Consider the following 25,600-nt stretch of genomic DNA (forward strand, 5'->3'; position numbering starts at 1 on the left):
CCCTCCACCAATTAAATACACTGGCAGCATTGTATAACATCAACCAGATATACTACAGCAACTCACCAAGACACTATAGCCTAACATTATTAACTGATGTCATGATCTCCCTACTTGCATGCATCTGATGCACACGTGTAGGTAAAGTCACCATAATTCCAGAAGGCCATAAGGCTGCTGTCTTATTAGAGAGACATGATTGGTGACCACTTACCTGAGGGTCATCATATCTCAGCAGGAGTGAGATCGAGAAAGTGGAACATTCATAGCGACTCTAGCTATGGGAAATGAACCTGTGCTGTTGAGGTCACTTTATGTCACAAACCAGCCATCAAATCAACTGAGCTAACCAACCCCTAGCACTTACAGAGACCATGCTGTAACACCCTTGCCAAAATAGAATCCAGTTTTCGCTGCATCAGAAGGACATGCACATTGGGCAAATACCATTTTGCACCCAAAACTATGTCTGTTGCACTGAAGATGTGACTGCTACTTGGCTGAATTTTGCAGCCAACATTTCAGAACCTTCTGCTTTCTGACTCAAGATAATGCTGCAGTTAGTATTGTTCACTTCCCTGCTACAGTGAAAACTGCTGTAATGCAATGAGCTGTTATTAAAGTATGACTTGTACAACCTGAAGGATCTTTCAAAGAAGACATGGTATGAAGAATCTGATTTGCATTGTCTATGGAATACTAAAATAATACTGGCGATCTTTAATTTTCTGATGTCTATTTTGTGGTTAAAGCTATTTACAATGTGATGCTTTCTTTCCTTGTTATGGTCTGAAGGCAGAGGCTCCTTCCCCCACCCCAATTCCTAGAAGAGGTTTATTGTCATTACAGAGTTATACCTGGCTTCAGGCACTCAAAAACCTGAAGGCTCTGGATTTTGATGGGGAGTTTGAAACTGCTGCCTGTGTCAACTGATCAGAATGAAAACTATATTGTTAGGTATGGTAGGAACAAATTCCTGCAGCTGCTGGAAACCACAACCTGCTGGAGATCACAGCAGGTCAGGCAGCATCCAGAGAGAGAAAGCAAACCAATGTTTCAAGTCTAGATGGTGACTATTTTTACACATTTTTGTGTTGCACATTGTCAGCAGATCAGACTTTGTGTATCGATACAAAGAAAGCAATGCCTATCATAGCTCAAACACGTAAATATTCTGTCAGACAGTCTTTTAAAACACATATTGAAGCAACAACTTATCTGTGCAGTCCATATAAGACAATAGGATCATAGAATCCCTGCAGTACATGGCTCCTAGACTGTGATAAGCCTGTGACCTAGGTGTTTAGTTTTAAAAAATGTCAACTGCTTGTTTCCATCCCTCGTTTCTTGGAGGTGTTTCAGGGTGGTAGTTGGTCTCCAGTACTTTTTCTAAACTGCCAGCATTTGTAAGTGAATCTGAGAAAGTGCATGCCAATCAGTTTTCTCAAATCTAAACCTAAGGAGCCAAGTTTGAACCTTGCCTTGTTTGCTTCCTCTTTTTGCATTTGTCTTCTCAGAAGTTGGCTTATGTCTGGTTCAGGTAATTGATTAACTAAGCTAAACAGCCATTCATTATATGAAAGCCTGGATGTGGTGATCTGTTCCTCTTTACAAACAAACATGTCGACCACTGATCCTTTTTATTTAACAACAGACTTAAGAATAAATCTTCATGGTAACCCTACAATTCTCTTCCCCATTTAAGTACATTACTAATTATAATCCAAAGTAAAATCTCCTAATCTTCAGTAGGCCAAGGTAACTATTTATGTAATTCATTACTGTAACTGAATTCTCACTCTTCTTTTCCAGTGAAAAGGAAGGGGAAAAATAGCAGCAGATACATAGGAACCAATGTTAAAAAAAACTAACTTCACTTCCAGGCAACATACCACGCTGTTTGGACACACACTGGCAATCCGTCATTGTTGTGGTGTTAAAATCATGTAACTCCCCATCTATCGGCACTGTGGATGTAGCTTCACTACACACTGAAACAGTTCATGGAGACAGTTTAACCCAACCTTCTCAAAAGGTAATTAGGAGGAGCATAAGCTAAATAACAAATTACAAAACAAGCCTAATCAAAGATCACATTCATGACTGCAGTAATTGAGCAGTAAAAGATAAATATAAATGATTTGGCTGAGAAGTTCGGGGGCACATTTAGTAAGTCTGCGGACGACACCAAGATTGGTGGAACAAGTGAAGGTGGTCATCTGGGAATGCAGCAAGATCTTGATCGACTGGGCCAATGGACTGAGGAATGGTAGATGGAGTTTAATTTAGATAAATGCAATGTGTTGCATTTTGGTAAGGTAAACTAGGGCAGGAGTTACACAGTCAATGGTAGGGCCCTAGGGAGTGTTTTAGAACAAAGAGATCTAGGAGTACAGGTTCATAGCTCCTTGAAAATGGAGTCAGAGGTAGACATGGTGGCCAAGAAAGCCTTGATCATGTTTGGTCTCGTTGGTCAGACATTGAGTGTAAGAGGTGGGACATTTCGTGCAGCTGCACAAGATAGTGGTGAAGCCACATTTGGAGTACTTTGTGCAATTGTGGTCACCCTACTATATAAAGGATTCCAATAAACTAGAAAGAATGCAGAAAAGATTACTGGGATATTACCTGAACTTGAATATTTGAATTATAAGGAAAGGTTGGATAGGCTGGAATTTTATTTTCCCTACAGCATAGGAGACTGAGGGGGACCTTATAGACATCTATAAAATTATGAGACATAGATAAGGTAGATAGCTGACAGCTTTTCCCCTTGGTAGGGTAGTCTAAAACTCGAGACCATAGGTTTAAAGGTGAGAGGGGGAGAGGTACACTCGCAAACAAAAACTAACAAACTTAAAAGACCCAGTATATCCCATGGACAAAACCAATGTCATCTACAAAATTCCATGAAGGACTGCCACAAACACTACATAGGACAAACAGGAACAGAGTTAGCCACCAGGATACACGAACACCAGCTAGCCACAAAAAGACACGATCCTCTCTCCCTCATAGCCCCACACACGGATGAAAAAAGCCACCATTTTGACTGGGACAACACATCTATCCTGGGACAGGCTAAGCAAAGGCATGCCAGAGAATTCCTAGAGGCCTGGCACTCCAACCAAAACACCATAAAGAAACACAGATCTAGATGCATCTATCAACCCCTCAGAAAACAAACAGGAAATGACATCACCACAAACCCCAGGAACCCCATCCAGGAGAAAGATATAAATAGAAAGAAGGAGACAGCAGCTTCACTTCACTTGGAGGTCGCCAGTGATAATGTTACCTAGCCAGGTAATGAAACGTCTGGATATCAAACCTACAGCTCAGTGAGCAAACCTACACCCTAGATACAAAAGGGTCCAGAGGGGCAATTTCTTCAAGAGGTTGGTTAGCGTCTGGAACAGGCTGCCAGAGGTAGTGGTGGGTGCGAGTACGATTTCATAATTTTAGAAATATTGATGGATACATGGATGGGATAGGTATGGAAAGATATGGACCAAATACAGGCAAATGGAACTAGTTTAAATTGTGAAAACTAGGCAGCATGGACAAGTTGTGCTGAATGGCCTGTTTCCATGTTATTGACCTCTATGACTCTATGTATTAACAATTTGTTAACACAGTTACTATGTGGTTACATACATTTCACAGCAAGTCCATTAAAATGAGCCTTTTTACTTCAAGGACATGGTTAGTAAATGCACAATCTAGTACATGGTACAGTACAGAAGAGGAAGGAATTGGCCACTGGTCTGTATGATCTTGTTGATCTTGGTTGAAAAAGCAGTGTGCACTACAAAGTCACAGGTGCTCATCTCCAGCATCATTCACATTCCAAGCCTCGGCAATGAAGGATAGCTACTTCAGCTAGCTACATTATGGCAGTTGTCATCTAAAGGTCACTCTATTGGTGGTCACTGGCTTCAGAACAGAAAGTAACAAAAGGGGAAGAAAACTTCATTAGGGAACTCAAATGAGCAATACTCATCAGATCTACATTGAATTGGAAAAGGTCATTACTTTATCCCTGTACTAAACGAAACTTTAATTATCTGTAATTATCTTCAATAAATTATACAGGTCATATTAATTTCTATGAAATAAGCTACATAATGAATAGAACTGTGGGAATTTAGCCTGATGCAGCTTGATTTAAGGGAGGAATTCTGACTGCAGTATGAATTGCTTTTGATCCTATCTTTACAAATGATAGAGAAAGGATTATTTTTAGCTGCTGCGTGAAACAAAAAATAAATTACATCTCAGTAAAATTATTAGTTTTATTCCAACCTTGGCAATGGAAATGAAAGTGGCATTACAAGTGTTTCCAGTTGGTATTTATGCACAAAAGTAGAGCTAGAAAAGAAGAAATAATAAAGTTTTACGTCACTTGCTGCCCATTTCAATAGACAAATTATCTTGCATCCCAGAAAGGTAACTGGAATATTCATTATCATGACAGTTAAGATCAATTTACTAATTGCTTCCCCTTCTGCTAATCTTAGAGCAGTGGAAGATTTGCATCTCATGGATGAATTGAAGACCAGTTAGAACTGGACAGCTACTGTATTATACATTGATTTATGCTAAAAAGATCAATCTCACTCCCTACCTTTTATGTAGTTCTTTCAAACGGCAAAAATACTTCAATTTGGCTTCTGTAAGTAAAGAGAGTTCGAAAACTTCGGAAAGGAAAAGGGATATTGGAGATGGGTGGTATTTTTCAAGGACAAAGGGGCTGAGGGTGTTTGTTTTTGAGGGGTAATTATACCAATTATGAATGCAAGAAGGATAAGTCCAGAAAAAAAAACAAGAATGTAATGGCAATTAAGAGAAAGAGACTTGCTGTCAAAATCCAGATAGGCCATATATGACTGGTCCATGTCAACATCATTGATTCTTAACTGTGCTCTGAAGTGACTTCCTAAATTGATCAACCCACTATAAAAAGTAAAACAGAATTTACAAATTGGCTGCAATCTAGGCAGTTGTGACAAAAATAGACCCAAGTCCCAATGATCCTAAAATGTCCACTTTAGTAACATATAAGTGCTGGTGCCAATGATGGTTGCTTATTTTACATATCCTTGTCAGGCTATTCCTTAAAGAGTAAGATTCTGAAAATATGACCATCATCCAATGTGCTAGACTTGTCCATTACTATTCTAGGGTATGGTTTGTCTTATCTGTAGGATTACCTAGTGGTAAAGAAAGAAAAGTATGCAGTCTGGTGGAACGGCTTGATCAACATTGATTTGAAACCTCAAACAGTTTGATAGTGTCAACTTAAACATGGACAATGAAACCGGATTTCAATTTCTCACCTTCTCTCAGCTCATGAATCAGCTTTCTTTCGTACTGAATGCTGCTTTTAAGCAGATGGTAACAGAAGCAACTGAAACAAAATGCAATTTCAACATCCATCACCAAATGTGGCTTTCTAACACCACGACTGACTAAACTGGCCAAGATCTGATGCACACAGCTGATAGACTGGGCTTGCGGAAGGTAGAGATTGAACTAACATGAGGGAAAACCTACTTTATCTTGTCCTGCTAAATTACCCATCAGTGAAGCTATTCAAAATTGGTAGAAATTACCAGAGTAGAGTCCTAGTAAGATGGTGTCCTAGTCATTCTGAGAGCACCCTTCTTTCTGTTGTGTAGCATCACAAGCATGTTAAGAGAGATTTATTAAGAAGAGATATAAGAGCTCAGAACTGCATACCATGAGGCATTGTGAACCATAAGGAGCAAAAGAATTATACTGCAGTAAAATTCATGATGTGAAGCATGTCTTCACTCATCTGAAAACACGGATGACCAATCCTGATTAAATGAGAAATGAATACGAGCTCCAAACATGGATAGAAAAGCTACGTTTCATAGTTGAAGTGAAGGACATGGACTTTAGCATTAACATTAAATGCATGAGAGAATGAAACTGAAGTCAGTAAATATCACTGGGAAGCAATGTTTTAGCCATGAACATATCTGGCACAATGCAAGATGTTGGTGGTTGCAAAGGATCTCAATCCCATAACTTCACTGTAGCAGTTCCTCAAGGCAATTCCTCTGGACAAATCTTCCGATACTACATTATTGACCATCCTTCTGTAGTAAGGGAATTTTTTTCTGAGGATTACATGATCTACCTCCATTCGTAATTCCTTAGATAATTAAGCAATCTGTACCAGCATACAGCAAGACCTGGACAACACCAGGCCTAGGTCATTTTGTAAAATACCACAGTTGCATCACTGAAGTGCTGACCCAGACCATCTCAAGTAGAACATCCTTAACAATCACTTCCTTCACCAACTGTATAACCAACCTGTGATGTGCACTAGTTGTTAAAATGGTTATGTATTCCACAAGGACTTTTTGGTAACACCTCTTAAACCTGCATCATCTGGGAGGTTAACAGTAGCATGTAAATCAAAACAAGATCACCTCCAAACTGTTCCCAAATTTGGAAATATCACTGTTCCTTTCTAGATATTAGTGACAAATTCTGAAACTTGATATGTTAACATCGCAGGAATAACTTTAGCAAATGGACACTTCAATCAGGCCCAGCCCATCACTTTCTCAAAGGCAATTAGGATGTACTGAGTAAATATAGTTTGAGAAGGTTGGAGCAGGCCCACTTTGGTGAATGACCTTCTTCCCAGCTGTGAAATTCCGCAGGGAACAGTTCCCACAATTCATCCTCCCAATCACCCACTGCAACATCACCAAAAGGTCAGCAGAAATCTTGAAGCAGCAGAAATGGCCATTTTTAAATGCATATGTGCAAATCCTCACATGCAGGCAAAATGTGCATTGAAAGTGAGCCTGCAAAAAATAGGTTGATGGATTAGAGCAGGAGGTGACTGTAGTAAAAATGATGGACCTGATGCCAGTGAGGCCTCAAATCCCTTTTCCAGGGGAAATTTAGTGGCTTTGATTGCTTTATTAGGAGATTATGCTACACTTGTCAATGTAAATAAACAGAACCTTAATGGAGCTTCATAAAAACCTTTGAAAATAAATCTTCTGTTCCAAAGCATAGACATTTGACATCAGGCCAAGAGGCCAATTCCTTTATTTTATAGCTCTGACTTTCAGGCATACCAGAAGGATCTCTGAACCTTTGCTTGCCCAGTTCAGAACATAAATGTTGTACACTTTACAAAAAGAATGTTTGCTGGCTTTACTAAGCATGCATGGAGAAACAATTTGCTCTGATTTTAATTTTAAAGTCATCAGGACTACAGGCTTGCATCAGAGATTATGATCATAATCCTTAGTAAAGTAGCATCTCGTATTCTCAATGAAGAAGTCAGCACGAGAGATTCCACTTCAGATCAATATCAGCACCTTTTAGGCATAAACCAGCCAAGGGCAAAAATCAATAAATAAATGGGTCAGAGGAGCTGCCATGAGGATTTGCAGTCAGCAGTGCATTTAACAGTGAAATCATCACTGTTAAAATATCTGAACAGCCATTTTTAAAGTTCTGCAAAAACATAAGGTTACTTTTGTAAGTTGAAACTTTAATTTTTCATAAAAGGAGAACATGAATTTAAACAGAACCACAGCTGCAAGTAATCTCTTCAATTCAGTTATTTACCACATATAATATATGTTACAAATACAAATATATTCAACTGAAATACATTACATTTCAAGCAAACTGCTGGATTATCAACAAGATGGGAATAAAATGTCTTAATGAAATCCACCGCCTGATCTTTCCACAACTAATAGTGATACAAAGATGGAGAGCAACAAATTATACCAATAAATAGGTATTAATAGCACTGTCACCACAATGGAAAAAAAAATTGAGCTCTAGTATATACCACCTGGATGCATCTCAAAGTGCCTCACAGATAATGAATCATTACTAAATGTGACGGTCATTTTGTACAAATTCCTACAAAGAGCTGGAAAAAAAACTTGAAAGCTTACTTGCTCTTTCAGTGATACAATGATGGTGACCAGCCATCAACACTATATTAAAAGGTATAGGACTTTCCACCCTCTCTTTTTTGGGAAAAAAAATAACAGAACACCAAAAGACTATTTACACAAACAAATTGGGGATGGGTGCAAGAGGAGAGATTTAGAATTTGTAAAAAGTTAATTTCCTACGTTAATACAGCACTGATTCTTCATGATCGATGCCCAAGGAACTAAGCATCGATTCACCCTCATAGAAGAAGCAAATATTTTGATACACAAAGTACATTTAGAAGGGTTGTTATTCCAAAATAATAAAAATTGGAGCTGAAATTCTTGCCTTTGCAGAAAGAAAATGACTAAAAAGACAACAATCTCAAATAAATTAAACACAAATGTTGTCAAACTATCCAGCAAAATAATAGTCATTAAGGTTAAGCAGTCTCCTGACCAAGTATCGAGTTTTACACTCATCTTTACTCATCTTCCTAGACTGAAATTTCAGTCATGAAGTTATGAACAAATTAATTGAGTGTGATAATATCTGAGGGAGGGCAGAATGCCAGCTTAACCAGGAGATAATTTCCTCCAGGTCAGAAAAACCACAAAAGCTCTTGTGTAAACATGAAGAAAGGTCAGAATTTGATTACTTACGGTTTCAGGTCACAAACTCTAGTTTTCATTCTCTTTAATGCATTTTAATAATGTCACTGCTGACTATACATTTTGCTATGCTGATGTAGTTAATTAGGATATTTGGTATTTGTTAAAGCAACAACCAATGATTTTAGCTCACTTCCTAAAAGATACAGAGCTCTGCAGCTTGCACATAGATTTTCAGTTTCTTCAGCATTAAACTGAAAAGTTCCATTTCATATTAATTAATGCTCAGCTGTATAAGTTTCAGCCAGTCATGTTCAAGTTTTTTAAAAAAATACCCTAAATGTGATTTGAGAAAAATAGTTGAAAAAAGCAAATTAAAAATAAAATAAACAAAATCCTTGCCTGCTTAAACCTTCCATTTCAATGATTGAGACAGGCAATTATGCATTATGTAATGCACAATTGGATCTGAAATGAGCTGGAAATCATGCCGAGGCCATTGGCATCCACAATTAGATTGAATTGTGCGCAGTTTTCAGGAGAACAGGAACAAAAACTGATTTCTTACTTTATATTCCTTGCACATTCCAAGTTAACGGGAATGATCTAATGGGACCAGAAAATCTTTCCAGCCAATAGCATGCAAACTTTGGACAACAGTGGACAACAGCTGCCAATAAAGGACAGTGGCAACAAATTGAGCAGATTAGTTCAAATAATGTTGGACAAATCTCTTCAGCCACTATCTTGGGTTCTTCACGAAATTAAGTATGTACTGAACAGAAGCTCTCCAAGTCTCAAAAAAGGTAGTTAAATTAAAGTAGAAACTATAGAATACTATTACATGTTTATGAAGTAATTGTGCTAGTTTGGTACAACATTTGAGACTGATTTTGAGATTCTTATGATTATTCACTCACATAAATGGTCAGTCTGTCTTATGTTCAGACATGTACCTGAACTGTCAACACCCAGAAATTTACAAAACCTGATCAGCAAATGTAGACATTCTAACTTGATCAAAGGGGCGCTCGGTACACACTGAATGGTGTCTAAACATTACCAGCAGTTGGGAGCTGCCTGAAGACTACAAGCAACAAAAGCTGCCTATAGCCATGATGGAGCATGCTGCTAGTTAGAGAGGAGGAGAGCTCGCGCAGCAGAGGACCAGCAGCCACGCCCTGCACAAAAGCAGCTGAAAAGCCGACTGAAAGGCATTCTGACTGATTCTGAGCCAAACCAATCATTTATCATCAAGAAAAAGGAGCATTTTCCACAGTGAATCCAACCATCACTAAGGAAAATGTGCTGGGGAAGCTGAAAGGCCTGAAGGTGGATAAATCAACTGGACCCGATGAACTATACCACAGAGTTCTGAAGGAAATAGCTGAGAAGATTGTAAAGGTAATCATCTTTCAGGAATCATTGGAATCAGGGAGGATCCGAGAGGACTGGAAAATGGCGACTGTAACACTCCTGTTTAAGAAGGAGGGAAGCAGATGGGAAATTATAGGCTGGTGGTCAATGGTAAGATTTTAGAGCCTGTTAAGGATGAGATTGTGGATTTCTTGGTAAAATGGGGTTGTCAGCTGACGCAAGGGGACATCATGTCTGACAAATCTATCGGAATTCTTTGAGGAGATAATGAGCAAATTAGACAAAGGAGACCACTGGACGTGATCTATTTGGATTTCCAGAAGATCTTTGACAAGGTTGCACAGCAGCTTGCTAAATAAAGTAAGGGCCAATGTACTGGCATGGATAGAGAATCGGTTGACTAGCGGAGAGTGGGGACTAAGGAGTGATGATAGCAGCTGGTGACTAGTGGAGTTCCACAGGGGTCAGTGTTGAGACTGCAACTATTCACATTTTGCATAAACGATCCGGGCAAAGGAACTCATGGCATTGTTGATAGGTTTGCAGATGATACAAAGATAAATGGAGTGACGGGTAGTGTTAATGAAGTGGGGAGGCTGCAGAAGGACTTGGACAGGCTAGGAGAGTAGGCAATGAAGTGGCAGATGGAATACAATGTGGGTAAATTAAAGGTAAGGTATTTTGGTAGGTACAAGACTGGTGTGGACTACTTTCTAAATAGGGAAAGGCTTCAGAAATCTGAGATACTAGGCGACTTGGGAGTCCTCGCTTAGGTTTCTCACAGTTAACATGTGGGTTCAGTTGACAGTTAGGAAGACAAATGCTAAGTTCGCATCATTTCAAGAGGGCTAGAATACAAGTGCAGAGAGGTACTGTTGAGGCTTTAAGGCTCTAGTTATATAACATCTGGAACATTGTGAGCAGGTTTGGGCCCTGTGAGTCATGTGTTGACTTTGGAGAAGGTCCAGAGGAAGTTTACAAGAATGATCGTGAGGATGAAGGGCTTCTCATATCAGGAGCGGTTGAGGATTCTGGGACTGTCCTCAAAGGATTTTAGAAGGAGGAGGAGGAGGAGGGATCGGATTGAAACTTACAAAATCCCGAGAGGCTTGGATAGAGTTACATGGAGAAGACTATTAAGAGAGATTAGGATCCAACAGCACAGCCTCAGAACAAAGGGATGATCCTTTAGAACTGAGAGGTGGAACTGATGGCCTCAGAAGGCTGTGGAGGCCAAGTCATTGAGTGTATTTAAGACAGAGATAGATAGGCTCTTGATTAGTAAAGGGATCAAGGGTTACAGGAAGAAGGCGTGAGAATGGGGTTATTAAACATATCAGCCACGATCGAATGGTGATTGGATTCTTGGAGCTGAACAGCCTACTACTGCTTCTATGCTTTATGGTCCTAGTTGTACACAAATGTGCATCAAACTGACTAGGTTTTGCCAAATTACATTTCAAAAATGATCTTCATACCATCCTGGGCTCATTAACAGTCTCGAAGAAGTTTGCTCGAATTGAGTGGGATCCTAACTCATCTTGGCCAGGCTTCACCTGGATAATTCCACAGTGACTAGAGGCTTCAGGACACTGTCATACATTCCGGAAGAGCTATGTTCAAAGTGCAGTCCTTCTAGCCCAGCCAAGGATGTATGTGGGATTTCACAGCCACACAACAGAGCAAGACACAATCTGGCTCTTCAACCAGTTAAACTGAAGGATCTTCAGTAAACCACACCAAGCAAAATTTTCAAGACAATGTTCCCATCCAGATAATGAAACTGGATCATGAAACAGTTGGCACCTGCATCCAATCCAAGCACAGCTCTCAAACTTAGCAATGACATCTGATGTTACCAACTAAGCTGAATAGGCAGAATGTTACATCTAATTGGACAAGGGAATCCTTCCAGCTGAAAGGATTCAATGCACACTTCAGTCAAAGATTGAAGCAAGCACAGAGCAAATGAGAGGGAACGCTGACATTTGGGTTTCTCACTCTTACCTGATAGTCATAGTAAGAGCTGCATAGAATACAGAACAGCCTGGACAGAGTGGATGTTGGGAAGATGTTTCCATTGGCAGGAGAGACAAGGACCTGAGGGTACATCCTTAGAGTGAAGGGAAGCCTCTTTAGAACAGAGATAAGGGGAAACTTCTTTAACCAGAGAGTGGTGAATCTGTGGAAATCATTGCCACAGAAGGCAGTGGAGGCCTGGTCATTGAGTATACTTAAAACTGAGATATAGACAAGTTCTTGATTGCTAAGGGGGGAAAGTAGGAAAAAGAGGCTGACAAGCCTATCAGCCATGATCAAATGGCAGAGCAGACTCAATGGGCCGGATGGCCTAATTTCTGCTCCTATGTTTTATGATCTGGTATTTCCAGGGCAGGTGGAAAAGACAAGTTTCTCAAACTAAGCAAGTGCGTGTTGGTGAAGATCAGATAAATAAATTTAAAATAAAAAGGGGACAGAATGAATTGATTAAACTCATGAGGAGTAAAATCCCTCATCTAGATAGACTGGAACAGAGATGCGACTACTCTTATTTAGTAACTGCACTAATGCCGAAAGAAAAAAAATCACATTTTGTCAAAGATTTCCATCTTACCTGTTCACAACAAATTTGTTGTACCCAAGCAGCACACACTTACAAAATTCTAAATCCTACTTCAGAAACAAATATGAGATTGGACAGCATGTCCTAAATAATCAAATGTGCAAAAAAATCAGGATTATCAGTGTGGTGCACTTGTGTGTACTGGAAGCTACATATATTAATATATAAGGCCTTCTTCTTCACAAACAAAATGCGCATGTAGACACATTAGGCCTGTTTTAACCCAGCAAAATAGGGGGTTCTTAGTGTAATTCTTTGACATATCAGAATCAAATGCCTTGTTTGAAATTTATACAAAGTTTAGCAGTTAACAGTTAGCTCTTTGCTAAAGCTATCAATGAGTCCACTTGTTAATCAATCAGCACTCTCCCTTACAATATTACTCATGAATTTTCCTGACGAGTGCAAAAGGAAAAGCTTCAAAAATGCTTTTTCAGCAATACTTAATGATTTGATGCCAGAGAATGATGAGATATAATTGATATAGTTACTAATATTTAATAACAAATTATGCGCAGGGATTTATAGAGCAATCAACTAATTATCAACATTAAGAAAACAAATAGAGTCCCAACTAAAGCAAAAGGAATTCGTTTACAAAAAGGTCTAACAGGCTGTTGAAAACATCCTGATACAATCCTGAATGTCTCAGCATCAGCTGCCATTAGTTGTGGAATATGTGTTCTAGTTTTTATATACATTTCTTTTTCGTTAAGTATAGGTGGGTGGCTCATATCGACAGCAGAAAACCCAATGCCTCTGTGGGGTTGAGACAAAAGTACTTTGTTTGGAAGACAAATGGTTTGGGGCATGGATGAAGAGGCAGATGGAAATATTTTTTACAGAGATACAAAGGACATTTATGGCTTCTTCTTAGCCTTGGAGAAATTCATACTGCTGCATTTCATAATTCATTTTTGGAGAAATCTCTCTTGAAGAACTGCTGGCGTGGTGACTCAATGTTTGACCCACTGAATGGTGAGCTCACAATACCTAAATAGCATCAATATCCTTCAGAAGGTCGAGCCTGGCTTGTATCTTTTAATAGACACCATTGCTTCAGATGCTAGCATTGGTCATTTATTTCCAACCAGCTACAAGAATTGAAAGGCTAGGTATTGATAGTTTTTGGTCTACTGCCACTTCAATGCCACAGGATAATAAACAACCCAAATATGCACCTGAACTGCAATAAATATTCACAGTATGGCAAATAGTATTCCCCAGTCAGGAAAACAACATTCTGAAGATGCTTCAAAATCTGTCAAATAAGCTATTTAAGTTGACAAGCATCCATCAAATACTTGTGTGAAGAGTGACTTGTTTTGGTTTAGGCGTATAATTTTGTTTAGAAGTGGAACTGAATTTCTACAAAATGTTTGTCAGCATTCGAGAAACAAAACAATAGTATTTTGGACAATGTTATTCATTTTTCAAGACAAGGAGAAATTCACTTTAACTTTACCATTTGAACGGAAACCTGATAAAGAATGAATTTCCTGCTGAAAGTAATTTATGGAGCAAAAACTGAGAAGATTCTACAATGGAGAGTAGATCCCCTCCATCTGGTTACCTCCAGGCAACCAACTTGTAAATTACACTTAGTTTTGTCATAGATATATAGTCATAGATATAAGATTTGCTTTTAATCTTAAAATATTACAAAGTAATGATGTTCAAATAAGGGGCTCAAACAGCCTTCTTCCTTTAACAGTCAGAAATAAGACATGTGGTCTCTGAGGCAGTTCTAAACACTTCATGTTAATCTGATCTTTTATTGCACTAAATCTTACCTAAATCTCCCTGAATAGACTTTTGCAGACATAAAGGCAGCTTGAAAAATTTATGCTCTGCTTGCCTTCCTAAAAGAGATTATCTGAGACAAGCCCTGGGAAGATTTTTCCCATGCTACTGGAGAATGATAGCTGATGTAATTTGTCAGCAGCTTTGAGTTTCAGGTGGGCTGAAGTACATTTAGCCCTGCAATATCTGGACTTAATGTTACAAAAAAAAGGAAAAACACTCAGTCAAGTGTTGACTGAATGCAATGTTAAACACGGTCTAATCTCTGTCAGAAACTGATGTCCACAAAAGGTCTAGGCTGTGTACAATAGAAATTGGTATATGATCACAGAAAAGCCTCAGGTAGGTCTATACATTTCATGAACAGGCATTTCAATTGTATTAATTTCCTGTTTGCTTGTTGCATCTTCAACTTCCTGAAGCAAAACGCTTTGAAAGTTTGATGGCATGTCTTACGTGCCTGTAAACGTAAATAGTTTGCCTTTAGACAAATCTACTCAGACATTTCTCTTGAATGGATCAACAGAAGTAAAAGAGAATGTGAGTGTTAGCAGTAATACATTGGTTAGATGAAATGATTCTAATCTTGGGTGAAGTTCCTATTATGTTTTGCCATTAGTATATTTGATGGTAATATCAAATTAAATTTTCAGCCTTCTCACTATAATCTCACAGAAGATGCAGCAGATGATGGTATTTCTATTAAGTAGATCAATCGGAGAATGGCTGGGTTGGGTAGGACAACACAAATACAGGAATGTCTGTTCACCGAGGAGAAGAATCAAAGGCCTGGATCAGATGCAGAGTGAAGACCAGGATTGGGATGACCCAATGTGTGAAATGTATTTTGTATGCTAGGAATAAGTGAACTTAGCTCAGAAGATGAGAAAGGTGATGCACTTTGTCAAAAGATATAGGGAGAGGCCATACATAATTAATGGTACAATTCTAGAGTGTAACACCTTGGGGACTTGCTGCCACTGTGCATTGGCAGTGAAATTTTAACATGGTTCATGAGGTGCTCATCAAGTAGGCAGCTTTATCTTGGATGCTATCAAGATTCTGAAGTATGACTGGAGCGGAGTATTCCATCATAGTCTTGACTGACACCTTGCAGCTGATTTGTGGAGCCAGGACAATTACTTATTTCAAAATGCCTAACTTTTGATTTGTTCTTGTAGCCATAACATTCATGTAAGCTGTACCTGTTATATTTCTGCCCATGATATTGATAGTGGGGAATTCAGTGATGGCAATGCTGTGGCTGCTAGGGGAAGGTAGTTAGATTCACACCAGTTTCAGATAGCCATTGTTTGACACTTATTAATTATCTTTAATTTTAAGTGCATGGTGCTGGGCATTATTTGGGAATTCATTGATGGTTTTATAAATAAGAAAAGGCAGAAATGTGGGTGTTAGGTTAGGTGGTGATGTAATATGTATATCTGTAAATGAATGTGAAAGTACTGTATAAAAGCTGCTTCCAATCCCATTCTTTACCACTTACATAGCATGCTGACCTAGGAGCGCTGAACATTATCCAGGTCTTGCTTCATGTTGGGACTACTTCATTATTTGAGGAGTTACAAATAGAACTAAACAATGTGCACTGAATATCTACACTTTAACAACCACAGTTATCTTCCTCTGTGCTGGGTATGACTCCAGAAAATGATGACTTACCCTCTTGATTCTGACTTCAGTTTTATGAGAGGTTCTTGGTGTCACTTAGTTAAAGATTGTGAAGATGTCAAGGACAGTCAGCATTGGATGATTGAACCATTCCTCATGATCCTCATAATTATTCTTGACCAGAAACTGACTTGCACTAACGTATTAAAAACTCCAGCTACGGATCAGAGGCTTGGAATTTTGAGGAGTGTGGCTGAGCTCTAACCTGTCCACGATCTACAGGCGCAAGTCACAAATAATTGGAATACTCTCTTCTTGCCTAAATGAGTGCAGCCCCAGCGGTACATTGGCTTGGTGGTTAGCACTGCAGCCTCACAGCACCAGGGACCCAGGTTCAAGTCCGGCCTCGAGCAACTGCCTGTCTGGAGTTTGCACATTCTCCTTGTGTCTGCGTGGGTTTCCTCCGGGTGCTCCGGTTTCCTCCTACAGTCCAAAAGTGTGCAGGTCAGGTGAATTGCCCATAGCATTTGGTGCATTAGTCAGAGGGAAATAGGTCTGGGTGGATTACTGTCCGGAGGGTCGGTGTGGATTTGTTGGGCCGAAGGGCCTGTTTCCACGCTGTATGGAATTTCATCCAACACTAAAAGAAACTGAAAATAATCCAGGTCAAACATCCATTCGACTGGCATCCCATCCACTAGCCTAAACCAATGAATCCCTCCTTCATCAATGCATACTAGGAGCAGTATGAATGGACAGGATACACTTACCAAGGCTCCTTCAACAGCAACTTCCAAATCCACAGCCTTGATCACCTCAACGAACAAGGAGCAAGAGACAGAGGTGAACATATTTCCTTCCCAATCACCCATCATCCTGATTTGGAACTACATCATGATTCCATCACTGACCCTTCCTAACAGTATTGAATTTCACCTACTGCCCATGGATAGCAGCAGTTCAAGATGGCGGCTCACCACCACCTTCTTGAGGGTAATTAGGAATGGACAATAAATAGTGCCATTCCATCAAGAAACAAAAGGAAAATGACTTTGCACTGTCGGCTGGACTTGGCGTGCTTGTGTCCAGTGCCTAAGATCATCTAGCAATGTCAACCAGGTTTTACGTTCACTAGACTTTTTGACAGTGATTAAACACAACTGAGCGATTTCACTATTTTAGAGAGAAGTAAAAGTCAACGATATAAAATGCAACTGAAACGATATATTGAACAAGCCTATGTAAAACTTAGCAGCAATCTAGGTGTGTTCAATATATCATTTCAGTTGCATGACACTGTGATCTTTTGCTATAAATTCTGTGCCTTATGATCTTGCTCCACAGCTACCTGATGAAGAAGCAGTGCTCCGAAAGCTAGTGCTTCCAAATAAACCTGTTGGACTATAACCTGGTGTTGTGTAATTTTTAAATTTGTACACCCTAGTTCAGAGGTGGGGAACCTTTTCATGTTAGAAGGCCGCATTATGTTAGTTGTAATCTAATAAGGCCGCATCCAAGAAACTTCAATTATATATTCTTCAAAATTCACAATATTTTGTAAAAATCTAACTACTATGTACTAATTAACAAAAAAAATGAAAAAAAAAGTTAATTCTAAAGTTATCTAACCTTTTAATGACTTTGTTGTGACTACTTTTTGTAGGAAAGTATTTGAATATTTGGTTGCAGCATGGAGGAGCTGATCCTCTAGATGGGTATCCGTCATTTGTGACCTTAAGGGCGTCTTGATTTTGGTTAAGTAGAAGAATGTAGATTCGCAGCAATAAGTGGTTGAAAAGCAAGAAAGCATTTTTCGTGCATGTTGCCGAAGGCATGGGTATTCTATTGCATTTTTCCATATTTCAATCGGATCTTTCTTAGCGTCAAATAAGGACTTTAAAACGTCATCTTCTGAGAGCTCAATCAATTCCATCTGTAGTTCTTTAGGAGCCTTGGAGTCATCAACTAGGTGAGGTTGAAATGCTAATTTGAGTGTGGTGTCATGATTCTCAAAGTCAGAGAACCTTTCATTGTATTCTCCAATTAATAAGTCTATAACAGCTGCATATTAATAAAAAATAAAAGATTTGTTCTGCAAAATTTGGATTCATTCAAAAGGCCACACACAATGGCCCAGAAGGCCGCATGCGCCCTTAAGGCTGCAGGTTCCCCACCCCAGCACTAGTCCAACACCGGCACCTCCGCATTGTAGAATTGGTTAAACATCTTTGATAAAAAGTGAAGACAATTGGGTAAAATAGCTTAAAATAAACAGCCATAGCCATCCGCAGATTGATCTACCCTTTGCACCTCTGACATTCTAGCCCTCAACTCATGAATGAATTTAAAAAAAAGAGACAAAGCTTTGCATCTTGCATTCACTTGGGCAGGGACGTGAAATTAGTTCTAATCAATGCAGGAAGAAAATCTTCATTGCCGTATCTCTTCTTTTCAAAGAATGGTTAAGATACATACTATGGAGATGGGCCCTTGGTGAATTACCAACTACTTAGAAATTCTGTGTCCTAGGTACCTGCCCCACTAGTTCCCTAATGAAGGAGCAGTGCTCCAAAAGTTAAATAATCCCATTGGACTATCATCTGGTGTTGTGTGAATTTTTAAACTTTGCCTACCCCAGTCCAACAACAAAACCTCCACATCAGGGCAAATAGGAGTTGAGGAAACCCCCAGTCAGAAGGAAAGTTGCTCCAGCCATTGGTCAGAATTGAAGAGCATTTGTATGTTTCAATTTATAAATGAATGAGAGACAATATAACCGAGATTTACCTTTACAATGGCTTATACAATAACTCGGGACACGATAATGATCTATTTTATCTCTGGTGCTGCATAAACATCCTCATTTTCTAGTTCTAAGAGGGTGCAACAAATTGTTGCTAAATAATATTTGTTGCTGACCAGCTAAGGAAATGAAATTCATAAAATTCTATCCTAAGTAACACTTCTAAATTAGACAGTTTTGCCAAATAGCGGGTGTTTCTCAGTTGGGTTGTTGCACCAACCAATATGCAAGCAATTACTTCGCAGAGGGCAACACACACACACATCTGGTGAAAGCTGCCTTATAGGCTAACACACAGGTGGATCATGAAAATTGTGTTATCTGTTGTACGGCTTCCTGCAAGAACCATGCCACCCAGGGGTCATGCACTCTGTGTCATCCAGGACAGCTATTAGCTGAATCTAGGTTCCACAATCATTGCATACAGCACCACTTCCAGAAAACAAAGCATTATTGCTGGATGACTATCATCTGCCTGCAGACTCATGCCTACAGCCTTCCTTTTTCTGTTGCCTCTCTCTCCTTGGTCCTCTGTTAGTCCACTCATGGCTAAGACATCCAATGACACCTTTGAGGCTTTTAAAAACCCCTTCCCAAAGACTATCATCCTGTTGTGGAATTCTTATTCAATTGTTTTCATTGCATTTCATTCCATATCATGTATGCACAATTTTTCCAGTTCCACCACCTGTAGCCGTGATGGTGTTAGAAAACTGAGCATCTGGATACATTTCCCACAAAAGCCATTGTTGCATGGACTGCACCAAATGCAGAAAATTCATGCTTTCTCTTCAAAAGCAGCATGTTATCAAAGGAGGCACTTACTCACCATGAACTTTGTCTAAACCACCAGGATACAAAGGAAAAATAAGCAGTATAATTTTAACAAACAGCTCTTCTATGTATGACCACTTACTTTGGCAATCAGTGAAGTTTCGGAAATATTCTTTTTACAATTTTGTGCATCCATTTTAGGCAGTTAGCAGATCTTTAACTTTCCAAGAGGCATTCAAATGTTATTCCTAGTCAACCACAGCCCCACTCTGGGCAGTTTACATGTCTGAATATTTACATTTTTTGTTGCATTAAACCACTGAAGGCTTATGATGGATTTCAATGCAAACAGAAACTGACCTTTGCACGTTTTCCCATCGGGCTGCAGTGTGAATCCGACAGGACAACTACATCGAACTCCTGTAGCAGTGTCTTTGCATGTACGATCGCAGCCTCCATTATTCACGGCACATGTTTCTGTGAGGAGTAAATTTAACATGGAACACTTTTGTGAGTTTCAGAAATTTCAGATTATCTTGCACTTTAGAATATAGAGGACATAGAAAGCTCTTACTGTTTTACCCTTAAAAGTCATACATTAGCATTAAAAGAAATGAAGTGGGTTTTTTTGGAAATTAGAATGAAAATGTTACGAGTGGCTTACAACAGAATTGGAGTTCTATTTCTTTAAAGTTTGTAATTTTTTTTTGCCTCTTTACTTGAAAATGTAGACTCTGTTCCACGGATTCTCTCAGGGACGTCACTTAAGGGGCCATTGGTCACCTTGACTGTTGAACCAATCCAGTCTCATCACCACGCAAATCCCACTCACAAACCATTGTCAGCAAGGTAACGACTCAGGTTCAACTGTGGCTAATCTTCCTCACCATACCCCAGTGATGTGAGTTGTGGTCCCCACATATCTTTCTTCCAAAATTAAATACGATGAAATGAGGGTGTTCTTTTTGCTGCCTGGTTCTATACTAGGTATTGCTTTTACAAAAAATGATGGAACTCTCTCCTCTTACTCAAGTAATTATTGAAATTGATTCTGTATTGCTATTTAAATGCAAAATGATATAATGAATACATTAGGAAATTCAATAACTGACCTAATAATAGGTATTAACTTAATTCTTGTAAGATCCTATCAATGAAACAGCTGTACTTTTGGAGCTGAACTGAGTGTATAATTAAGTCTCTGACATTATTCAGGGGAGAAAAAGCAATGGATAACACAGAAATTGAGTAGTGAGATACATGCTCGGAATGTGTTAACATCAAATCGTAACAAAACCCGTATTTGTGCGGGATTCCTCTCCCAAGGGGTCCCGGACCAGCCATGTTCGCTATCTCAATTAAATAAAAGCCCTTGTTAGGATGGCTGAAATATCTGTATTTGTGTAATTCAAGAAAGGCTGCCATATTTTATGGAATAATTCGGTCTTTCAGTGCACCATATTTGTAAGGAAGTCAAGGGGAATACATTCCATGATTATTCTGTGCCAATTCAAAAGTCCAGGGGGACCCTCAGCCACCCAGTTTACCAAAATATTTTTCCTTGCACAGAAAGAGAGAATAGAAAATAATCTCTTCCCGTGCACATCTAGGGAAGGTAAGTTCAAAAAGCCCAAAAGGAGAGATACTGGATCCACTCTAATTTCAATTCCTAAGATTTCTGTCAGAGCACTTGCTACTTTAATCCAATATCTACAGATCTTATGACAGGTCCATAAACAATGTACAAGTGTGCCCACCTCTATTTTACATTTGGGACACATTGGAGTTGTTCCTGCCTTAAATTTTGCCAATTGGTCCAGTACTATATGGGCCCCATGAAGTATCTTCAACTGAATGGCCTGAGTTCTGTTGCAGATGGAGATTTTTCTGGCATTTTCCCAAATGTCATTCCACATTTCTATAGAGATTTCCAGTCCCAAATCCTGATCCCATGTTCTAAGCAGATTTTCCATATCTCCCGATACTTCATCATGTAATAAATGATAAATAGTGCTGACTGAAGATACCCCCATTGGCCATAACATTCTTCATTCTCTATCTGATTTATAAAGACTATCTTATAGCGTAGCTGAAAATGTGTTGCTGGAAAAGCGCAGCAGGTCAGGCAACATCCAACAAACAGGAGAATCGACGTTTCGGGCATAAGCCCGAAACGTCGATTCTCCTGTTCGTTGGATGCTGCCTGACCTGCTGCGCTTTTCCAGCAACACATTTTCAGCTCTGATCTCCAGCATCTGCAATCCTCACTTTCTCCTATCTTATAGCATAGTCTTCTTCTGTATGTAATCTCGAATTTGGAAGTATCGAAAGATATCACCATTAGGTAATCCAAATTTCTGATGCAGCTGTTCAAAAGACATCAGGACCCCTTCCTTAAACACATCCCCTAAACAGGAGATAGCCCAGGATCTCCAGAGTTTGAAAGTGACATCTATAAGCCCTGGTTGAAACCCCCATGCTCCCACTATCGGAGTATAGGGGGATGTTTTATGTGAGTTGCCCTCATTTTGCCGCATTATATTCCAAACTTTAATTGTGTTTAGTATTATAGGATTTTTACATTGATCCGTGATGATTTTCCTCTTGTCTGAAAACAAGAGGTTAATAAGTAGGCATTTTACTTGAGAAGCCTCGATGTCCAGCCAGATTGATTGCAGGTCAGACAAGACCCAATCGGCTATGTAGCTTAATAGGGAACTTAACTGGTATTTCCTAAAATCTGGAAAATCCAGTCCTCCCCTTGCCTGTGGATGCTGTGGCTTCCTCAGCTTAATGAGGGCCCATCTATAATTCCAGATAAAGGAACCCAGCCAGCCATACAATTTACGTAGTGCCAGCCTCGCAGCATCACCAGAAGCATTCTCATAGGGTATAGGAAACAGGGCAGGACATTCATTTTAATTAGTGCTATTCTGCCTAACCAGGAAATTGGTATCTTCGCTGGAGGTTCTGCCTTATCCTTTCCAATAAATGCACAAAGTTAGCCTTGTATAACTGACCAAATACTGGGGTGATAAAAATGCCTAAATATAAGAAACCCTCCAGGGACCACCAAAAGGGAAAGTGGGATCCATTTTACAGGTGGGAAATACTAGCAAGGCTGCCCATTGGCATAGCCTCCGATTTTCGAAAAATTAATTTTATAGCCTGAAAATGCACTAAATGTATTAATAACTTGGATTAAACAAGGCACAGACATCAGAGGATTACTGAGAAATAGAAGAACATAATCTGCATAAAGGGTTTTTTATGTTTACCTGTACCAATCCTCGGGGTCGTTATATTAGGGTCACCCGCTAGTGGCTCAATTATTAGCGTAAATAGCAATGGCGAAAGAGGACATCCCTGACGGCAGCCCCTATCCACACTGAAGCTATCCAAGCCTAATCCATTGGTAATCACAACTGCTTTGGGATCATTATACAGTGTTGAGAAAACAAACATTTTTAATGTCAACATTGTTTTTGCCAATTCCATCAACTTGGCCTTCTCATGATTGATTGTTCCACTAGTGGGACCAGATTTTCTCTATATACTATGTCGGATCCCCTTGAGTACCTCTATCATATCTCCTCTCAACTTTCTATTCTCCAAGGAAAACAGTGCCAATTTCTCCACATTATTTACTTATTATAAGTTCCACATTCCAGGAATTTATCATGAATCCTTGCTATCCCTATCTTGCACTCTCGAATGCCTTCACATCTTTCCCGAAATCTGATGCCTAGAAATGGATGCAATCCTCCATCGAAGCCAAATCAGTATGTAACAAGTTTCACATAACCTCCTTGTTCTTCTAACCCATTTATAAAGCCGAAAACCCTATACAGTTGCTGAAGTGCTCCTCCACTTTAATTGATTTACACAATCTTCAAGTTCACAACACTTCCAGAATTCATAACATTTAGATTAGATTAGATTAGATTAGATTAGATTACAGTGTGGAAACAGGCCCTTCGGCCCAACAAGTCCACACCGACCCGCCGAAGCGAAACCCACCCATACCCCTACATTTACCCCTTACCTAACACTACGGGCAATTTAGCATGGCCAATTCACCTGACCCTGCACATCTTTGTGACTGTGGGAGGAAACCGGAGCACCCGGAGGAAACCCACGCAGACACGGGGAGAACGTGCAAACTCCACACAGTCAGTCGCCTGAGGCGGGAATTGAACCCGGGTCTCTGACGCTGTGAGGCAGCAGTGCTAACCACTGTGCCACCGTGCCGCCCACTAACAGGTTTTCTGCCCTGTTCCCTGTTCCCTGAGGTCTCAGTGTGCACAACATTCAGGTAGAGCACCAGGGAAACCCACTGCAAACTTCCCCCTCAGTCCATAGGAAATCCATTAAGACTACTACTTCCTGTCACTCAATAACAACAATCCATGTCACTCCTGTTCCCTTTATTCCAGGAGCAAGGATTTTGGCACTGTATCACATGCCTTTTAGTACCCTATATACACCACATCACCGTCTCTGCTATCTCTTCAAAAATAAAACTCAACTAAATTAATTAAATATGATTTGCCCTTAACAAATCTATGCTGGCGTTCCTTAATTAATCCACATTTTCCCAAGTGCAAATGTTGTTTTGTTTCTTGAAGCTTTCCCACTAACTGGCCTGTAGTTGCTGAGCTTATCTTTACACTCTTTCTTGGAGAACCAGTATGTAACATCCTGCAATTCTTCAGTCAACCTCAAAGGGGAAACTGGAAAATCATAGAAAATGCTTTCAATATTCCCACCCTCACTTTCCTCAGCACCAATGAGTGCATCTTATGTAGTCCTTCTGTTTTATTAACTTCACATTTGGACAACTTATGTAATACTTCATCAATTTTGAATCCTTCAATTATCCGAACTAGCTTTATCACTATGAAACAAATAGGACCTTCTTCCTTGATAAATACACATGCAAATTATTCATTTACTACCTTAGCTATGTCTAAATGTCCATGCACAAATTCTCTTTTAATCACTTCAGCTTTTATATGCCGAAGGACGACTTTAAGATTCCCTTTCATGCTTGCTCCCAGTTTCTATTCACACTCTCCCTTTGCTTATCTGTAATAAGCACTCCTTTTTCCTTCATTTTAAATAGCACTTCCGCCTTAACTTTCCCCTTGACAGCATTATAACCTGACTGTGCCTGAATAAACTTTTCTATGAAAATAGCTTTGCTCAAATACTATATTTCCTGCCAGCCTCGATTCCAATTTATCAGGCTCAATCATTGTTAACCCATTGAAGTTGCTGGTTGTGGCAATTCCATGGCACACATGCACGTGCATCTCTGGAGGTTTGTAGTTGACAGGGGCACCTGGGGGCAGTAGATGTGGTTTTCATTAATTGACAGCGAGGCTCTGAAGGAGATTGGAAACATGGATTTGACATTGATGTTCAAGTAAATCGGTGTTGCTTGCTTCCCGAAGATTTTATGGCATGCTTTTCAACTTATTGTGATACACACATACATACTGGTTGGAAACCACTGCTCTCAACATTCTCCTGCTGACTTCATCCACTCAGTACATCCCTCATTCCCAAGAAGCAAGACTGGTATGCTTTCTTCCTCAAGTTGGAAACATTTTTGAAAACCCTCCTGAACACTCTGGAAGCTCTTGCTTCGCTTTGCAATTCCTATTATTAAGGTCTATCTTAAGATAATCAGAGTTCCCCGTTACAAGACTACCCTTGAAGTTCTGCTCCTCCTAGTCTCCATGTAAGATTGTTCCTCTGGGCTGAAGCTTGCATTTTTTCTTTGGCCAAGTGCCAGTTGTGTCGAGTTTTATTTTGAAGGATTGCCAACATGCTGCTTCCAAAATAACTCATTACTTAGCAACTATCCCAGAATTCTCCCACATCCCTCATACTTGTTGTGCTCCCAGACAAGCGGCTTCAGTCGAGAGGTGCTCTGCATCATCCCTACCATTGGTTCCAGACATGGCAGACAGGGGAAAGTGACACTCCACAGTGTGTGCAGGTACCCGAAGTTCCTAC

At 39.6% G+C, this 25,600-nt stretch overlaps 1 protein-coding gene across 2 annotated transcripts in view; it reads right to left on the reverse strand.

The window, feature by feature from the left end:
* The window catches only part of scube1 (signal peptide, CUB domain, EGF-like 1), a 282,891-nt gene that overhangs the window by 92,603 nt on the left and 164,688 nt on the right, over positions 1–25,600 (reverse strand). For both annotated transcript variants that reach the window (XM_043709201.2, XM_043709200.2), the window contains one exon: positions 19,937–20,053. In XM_043709201.2, coding sequence (XP_043565136.1) covers positions 19,937–20,053 — 117 coding nt within the window. The remainder of the gene's footprint in view (positions 1–19,936; positions 20,054–25,600) is intronic.

Source organism: Chiloscyllium plagiosum, unplaced genomic scaffold (genome assembly GCF_037043375.1).
Source record: "Chiloscyllium plagiosum isolate Xiang-an unplaced genomic scaffold, Cpla_swu_hap1 HiC_scaffold_19, whole genome shotgun sequence".
Lineage (NCBI taxonomy): Eukaryota > Metazoa > Chordata > Chondrichthyes > Orectolobiformes > Hemiscylliidae > Chiloscyllium > Chiloscyllium plagiosum.